Source organism: Anguilla rostrata, chromosome 18 (assembly GCF_018555375.3).
Source record: "Anguilla rostrata isolate EN2019 chromosome 18, ASM1855537v3, whole genome shotgun sequence".
Lineage (NCBI taxonomy): Eukaryota > Metazoa > Chordata > Actinopteri > Anguilliformes > Anguillidae > Anguilla > Anguilla rostrata.
The window spans coordinates 7,892,479-7,899,467 of NC_057950.1; the positions used below are offsets into that span (position 1 = coordinate 7,892,479).

Here is a 6,989-nt window from a genome sequence, read left to right on the forward strand (position 1 = left end):
GCACTAGCGAGACGGTCGGCAAGGTTTAATGTTCCCAGTTGATTTGTGACCCCTGTACATCACGAACGGCGCCTGCATTGGTGATGACCCAGACTCTCTGTGTGGGACTATGCATTTTGGCTAGTGCTGCATACTACTGTTTCTTCTCACCCACAGGAATGTTTCAGGGAAGTATCTATTTTCAAGGCTCAACTTACTCTAGTACACTCTTAGTCAATTTTTAATCATAAAAATAAGCTGATCATAATAATTTAACCACAAAACATGTTGCATTGTTTAATTGGCTAATAAACTAGTTGATTTATCGAATGAAACAAGGTAGTCTCTTAGCATTTCTGTTGTTAATGCTGACTTAGTTGATTTCTGAGGACCAATTTTATCTAGTGATCGCCAAACTTGCTTGTTGTATGTATAGCCTGTATGGTTTTATGTTGTATGTACCCACAGTTTTCCGTTTTTCAGGTACGTGCATACTGTGTTGTTCCCACAGGATTGCGATCATTGAGGAGAATACAGCTCAACTCCACGCCGAGCTGAGGAGGCTGCAGGAGAGGAGGAGAGAGAGAAGACCCTCACAACGGAACGCCTCAGACAGCAAAGACCTGCCGCCTACTGCAGCAATACCAGGCAGGAATGCATGCTGTTTAAACCGTGTCATGATCTAAGACGGCTTAATTGGGAAGTATTTCCCCTAACTAAATTCATAACTAATTTGACACCGATGTTTCTCACCAAATCAGTAGTCATTTTATTACAACTGCAAGTCATTTGAATGCCCACAGCCAATTAAATGAAGTTATTATTCCTAAATGTAAGGGGCTTTGTTTTATTTCTTTAGAATGGAAGTTTGTGATTATATATTGAGTCAATATAAAATAGTATGTGCCATTCTATTCGTGTGATACTTCATGCAACAGATGCAAAAATAGTTCCATCAGTAAGCATAGGGATTTGCAGTAATGATTTTTGCACTTACTGCTGGGGAAAAAAATATTTTATTGATTGTAATTGCCTTTGTCACATTATTCCCTAGGCCTTACACTTCAGGAGTCGGTGAACATGGCAACCCTGCAGACGTACCTGGAGAAGCTTGAGCGGAAGCTGGCGGACCTGCAGAGAAAGAAGCAGAGCCAGTATGTGAGCAACAAGGTGATGGCAGACCTGGAAAGCAAGATGCAGTGTGCCCTGGACCACAGAGATGAGCTAGCCGCAGGGAACCTGACACTGGAGCTCAGGTGAGAACCATTTGCTCTTGCTCTCTGTTGCTCTGGCTCACCCTAGTGGTAATAAATCATTTTGCACCATCAGTATTCGTCATGGGTGTGAATAGTTGCATCGTACTGCAGTGGCATTTTTACATTTCACTGTCATTTCAGTGTGTCTGATTTGAATGGAACAGACCAGGCCGGTTCTGGACATGGGGCCACGGGTCTCATTTGTCTGCAGAACTACCCCTGGTCCGCTGTCACAATTTCCCTCAGCCCCCATCCCCCAGTCTGCAATCATAATGCCCCCCCCCCCCTGATTTTCCACGAGGGTAGTATATAACTCAGAAGGGGACCTCCAAAGCAAAAATTCTCAAAGGTCTCCAATAGTCTAGAGCCAGCCCTGAGAATGGAAACTGTGTCAAATGATGTTTTCTTTTGCTGCTGTCCAGACACAGGAAGATGGTATTTCTGTATGAAGCCTTTAGTTCCTGGGAGAAGTCTGAAAGAGCCGTGCCCCTGTCGGAGTTCCTCCCGTCAATCCTCGAAAAAATTTCACATTTCAAAGGTTGTCCTTCTGTTTTGTTGTTTTGTAAACATTTTGTGAGGTTACAGCTTAAACTAATTTGTTTAAATACCTAATGACTAGTGTTTTAATATCTGACACCCTATACCACAATTAAAATGTAAAATGATTTTTCTGTAATACTTTTCATGTGCATATTGCAGACACCAGTAAAACGTTCTGTAATTTTGTCTGTGATGTTGTGGGAAGCTATTGCAGTCAGATATGATAAGTTTATGCTGAACTTTACAAAAGCGGTCGCATTAAATAAATATGCTGTATATATGTTTTATTCCAGTACGTGACGCTGACTGCCATGATGTCATCACCAGAGCTTCAGAGGAGGACGACCCCTCTGAAGACGAGGAATCCAAACTTTTGTCAGACTACGTGGAAAGGTACACACGGCTTACACATCCTAGGACGAGCAGCCGAGGTTTAGCGCTAGCCTTAGCCTTGTTAGCACGTTAGCGCTCCACCGGGCAGTTTGAACGATGTGTGTAGCGTAGCTAATGATGAGGCGCTGCGCTTTGCCGTCAGGTTCACGCAGCTGTTCGAAGGCGCGGAGTACCAGGCCGCCGCCCTCCACGCCGCGCGCTCCCCTCGCGGAATCCTCCGGAACATGGAGACCATGGATAGGTTCAAAGGCAAGTTCCCGTTACAGTGCTGATATTCACTCTCGCCGTTTGGAAAGCCACAGAGTGCACAGGCTTGTACTGTCAGCACTTCACTGATCGATTAAAGCGATTGATTATGCAGTTGGCTCGCCTCCTCTGGTGTCCTGAGTCTGCATTGGTTGCTGATTTTTTAATGAAAGCAAAAACCATTCCTTTGAATGACTCTCCAGAGGAAAAGTGAACACCACTGCTGTTATTTCTCCCTCATTTAAGCCATGCCTTTTCATAGCCAGAATACATTGCAACATATTGTTAATATATAGCCTGTTTTCACCAGCCTCTTAGCCATATTCCTGCCTAAACTATACATTTAATAGTCTAAAATTCATTCCCTATAATTGTACTTTACCTTTTGTAATTGCCTTCAGATATTTTTTTAAACTAAAATACGTATTCCTGGTGAATTGTAATGGAAAGAACAGCTGTAATGTAAACACCTGGTGAAAGAGGGTTCCTCAGGACGGGTGTTCTTCCGTCTCCTGCAGCTGTCGGGCGGTACGAGGGGGCGCTGCCCCCGGCCCTGCTCTACTTCCAGGCCCTGATGATGGCAGTGCCAGCGGGGCAGCGGCTGCCCGGCGAGGGCCTGGCGGTGGAGGGGGTCAGGTCAGCCCTGCAGAACGGCTGTCTGGAGCAGGCGGTGCACTGGGTGACCCAGCACAGGTGAGGGGCACGGACAGGGCGGGGGCAGCTCCAGTTCAATTCGGCCAGGTCAGGAAATTTATTTTAACTCCAGTCATTGAAATCCCCGTATAATTTTATGGGATTAGTTCAGTTCATGAATTTAATTTAATTTCCTGAAATGACTAAATTGACTGAACTTTGGTAGAGTACACAACCCTAATCAGGAGTGTAGTGTACTGCTGTCGAATGGCCAGTAGTATTAATCTGTATAAAAGATTGTGCTTTTCTTTATAGCTTTATGGCTGGTAAATATGGAATGTCAGTTTCTGTAAGTGGTTGACTTTCTTTTTATTCTTTTAGTTGGTTGTCTGAATGGTGTCATAGTGTGTGTGTGTGTTGACTCATGGGAAATGTAGTCTTTCAGTGGATCTGTCTGCCTCTGTCCCAGCGCAGGTTGACATTCTCGGAGGCGCTGGGGGATGTCCTCAGCGCACACGCTCAGGAGGACGCGGTGGCGGCTGACTCCTGTTTGGCGCTGGCCCAGGTGGTGTACGGCGCCTGTGAGCTCCACAGCAAGGCCGCCGTGTGCATGAGCAGGAGGGGCTTCATACACAGAGCGGTGGAGTTCATCTACAGCAACAAGGCCTTCACTAAGGGTGAGGAGGGGGTGTATTAAACCCAACAAACAGACACACACAACTACATGTAAGCGCTGTACTGGTTAACATATGCATCGTACAATTAATCGACTGATGCTTTGAGCACCAGCTCATTTGTACATTAGTCAGCTGTTTGAATGTGAAATCTTAACATGCATAATGCAGTGGTCAGGGAAAGAAAGTGCCATAAAATCAACACTGTCCAGATTGTTAAATGTACTGGCATTTAAAAGGACATTTAGTAAAATTTTGTGAGTTAGATGCAGAGAGAAACGTGACTGTGAAAACATTCTGTTGAGTGAGGTGTGCTTTGTTAAGGATAGTGTGAAAAGCTACATGATGGTAGATCTCCAGGAACAGGATTGGTTACCTCTGGCCGATATGAAACCGAACGATAGGCAGCTAATTTGAGGTCTGTGTCGTGCGACCGAAGCTCAGCCTGTGTAGCCTGCACACTGCTACTAGAGTTTGTGCTCTTTCTGAAGGCTGCTTCAGATCTAAAAGCCATCAGGTGAACAGATGGTTTCAAAGCTTTCCGAGGACCGTTTCTAGAATAAATTATGTTTGGCTTGAAATACTGAGTCTTAAAAACATCTGTTGATAGCTGCTGTGTCCTTAAAGATTTTGTGATGTTAACCTCAAAAGGCAAAATACTGAGTAAACATGGGAAATGTAAATGTAATGATAAAAGGCTAATTTAAATTATTCATAATTTAGGACATTTCCTGAACAATTGTTTTTATTTTTCCATATTGATCACACAGATGCACTGTGGTGTTTAACAGTTATTTTCCACCTGAGCAACTCACCTACTTCTTTGGACTTTTGCACATTGCACACATGAATGAGGCTGATATCTCTGGGGAAGGGAGAGTTCTGTGTGTACGGAAGATATGATGTACTTTTTTGTGTAGACGACTGCCTGTATTTGTGTGCAGATGGCTGCCTGTATTTGTGTGCAGATGACTGCCTGTGTTTGTGTGCAGATGACAGCCTGTGTTTGACTGCCTGTATTTGTGAGCAGATGGCTGCCTGTATTTGTATTCAGATGACTGCCTGTATGTGTGTGCAGATGACTGCCTGTGTTTGTGTGCAGATGACTGCCTGTATGTGGTGAGGAGCTGCCCCAGCGTAGCTCTCCTCCAGGCTCTGACTCAGGAGCTCCAGGGCCGCCCTGCAGTTCTGTCCCTGGGCTGGGCTGCCCGCTCCCTCATGGACACCCAGAGTGAGGAGCTGGTCTACCAGCTGCTGGAGAGCATGCAGGCCTGTGGTGAGTGTCCTACACTCTGTACATCTCAAACATACACACACACTCTCTGCACCTTACACACACACACACACACTCTGCACCTTACACACACACACACACACACACACACTCTCTGCACCTTACACACACACACACACACTCAGCACCCTGTAACCAGTATAGCTACAGCAGAGGACAGAGGGGTAAGATCACAGGAAGGCCAGCAAGCTTCTGTTACACTCATTACCATGCAGGACAGGGGTCAGGGTTGAGAGGTCAGAGGTCATGTCCCTGCAGCGGCTGTCTGTTTCCTGCCCCTCTCTCAGGTGCCCTGGAGCAGGCGGTCCGGGGCGACCACGCCTACCCGGCGGAGGGGTGGAGTCAGATCGCGGGCCGCTGCGGAGAGACGGGCCGGCCCCAGCTGGCCCAGGCCGTCAGCTCCGCCCTGGCGTCTCTGCGGGGGGCTACGCGGCTCCCCCCGGGCATCGAGCGCACCAGGCCCACGGGGCGCGGCTTCAGGCAGGACGCGGGTCTGTGAGCTCGGCCCTGGAGGGCCGCTGGATCTCCTGGGCTTCATTTTCAGCTTAAAATCAGCAGCCAGCTCACACCCGAGGGCCAGGGCTGGTGAGTTAATCGCCAGCGTTCACGATCAGTAAAGTACTGAGCAGCAGCAGACTGCAGCAGACACTGCGGCTCTTCAGGACCAGGGCTGCAGACCCACTGATGTAGGGCAGCAACACGGCCACCAGAGGGAGCCCTGGAGTTAGAACTCCCCCCTGGCTGAGGCAGTAAGGGAAGGGTCACATGACACCTCAGCCCTCACAGGGTGCATGGAGTCCATATGTCATTACTGCCTCCAAAAAAAACCAGACACCCCAAGACTAGAAAATCCTGCTCACAGGTCCCTGTGACTTAAAATGAATCTTTTTGTCCTTTTGGTTGCAAGTCTGGTGTTCATACTGCACCTTGAGGAATGCGCATTTCCTCTTAAGTGTGCAATGAAAGTCAAACAAAGCTGTGTCTTCTTTTATGCATCTTTAGCACTGGTGTCCTTTCACCTGGTTTCCTGTTTCTCTCCAGGTGAGCAAGCCAGTGGCATCGTATTCAGATGTTACCTCACCGCTTATCAGAATGGTTCATATGTTGCTTTTCGTAACTGGCAGAACTGTAAGCCCTGTGCATTATTACATAACATTCACCACTGCAGACCTCTGTGTTCAGCACTGCACCCTATTGGCTGTATATCCAAATAAATTTGCTTCAAATTCAACTGTTTATTTCGTTGGTTTTAAGACTATTTAAATAGGCTTCCATGCAAACAAATGGTGCAAATTGATTTGCATGAACCAGTAGAATAATAATAGATGACTAGCATTGTAACACTAACAAATTACAGCATTACCTTCAGATACTTATATAACAATGAGGTCAGATAAATATCTATCATAATCATTCAGTCACTCAGAATCCCTGTCTTTTTGTCAGCTAGGATGCACATCTCTATGGTACCTGGCAAATAAAGAGTATTTGTGCAGAGCTCTCTGACTGCAGATAGGAGGTCCCACTGGCCTTATGGGGACTATCTGCTGCAGTAGCATCAACACTACACTCTATAATACAGTCATATCACAGTGCGTGGAGGTACAAGCCTGCTGAGTTATTACTGTAGGATGACACTGTGTGTGTGTGTGGGGGTGGGGGGGGGGGGGGGGGGGGGGGTTGTGGTATGTTTGTGTATATTAGTGTTTGTGCATGTTTGTGTGTGTGTGCGTGTTTGTGTGTCTGTATCGAGACTGTGGCTATGGAGACAGCTTGTAGCCCAGGGGACATAACCAGCAGTCTAGGAAGAAAATGATTAAGGAAAAGAGTTGGGGAATGAGGAGACAAAACTTTTATATCCCTTTATTTAAACATTGCATTACGTTTTGTATTTAAAAATACGACAGTAAAAACCAAAAACTAAAGAATTAATTAATATCCTTAATAATAAAACAAAAAAAACTGAAAATAAAC

The 6,989-nt window shown here is 46.2% G+C and overlaps 1 protein-coding gene across 1 annotated transcript; it reads left to right on the forward strand.

The window, feature by feature from the left end:
• The first annotated feature begins 1,037 nt into the window (after window positions 1–1,037).
• On the forward strand, window positions 1,038–6,246 carry LOC135245300 (clathrin heavy chain linker domain-containing protein 1-like). The gene is made up of 8 exons (XM_064318284.1): window positions 1,038–1,235; window positions 1,658–1,773; window positions 2,069–2,168; window positions 2,311–2,417; window positions 2,933–3,107; window positions 3,522–3,724; window positions 4,824–4,997; window positions 5,303–6,246. Exons 1-8 carry the CDS (start codon window positions 1,060–1,062, stop codon window positions 5,512–5,514), a joined length of 1,263 nt encoding a protein of 420 aa, XP_064174354.1. The 5' UTR covers window positions 1,038–1,059; the 3' UTR covers window positions 5,515–6,246.
• The last annotated feature ends 743 nt before the right edge of the window (window positions 6,247–6,989 follow it).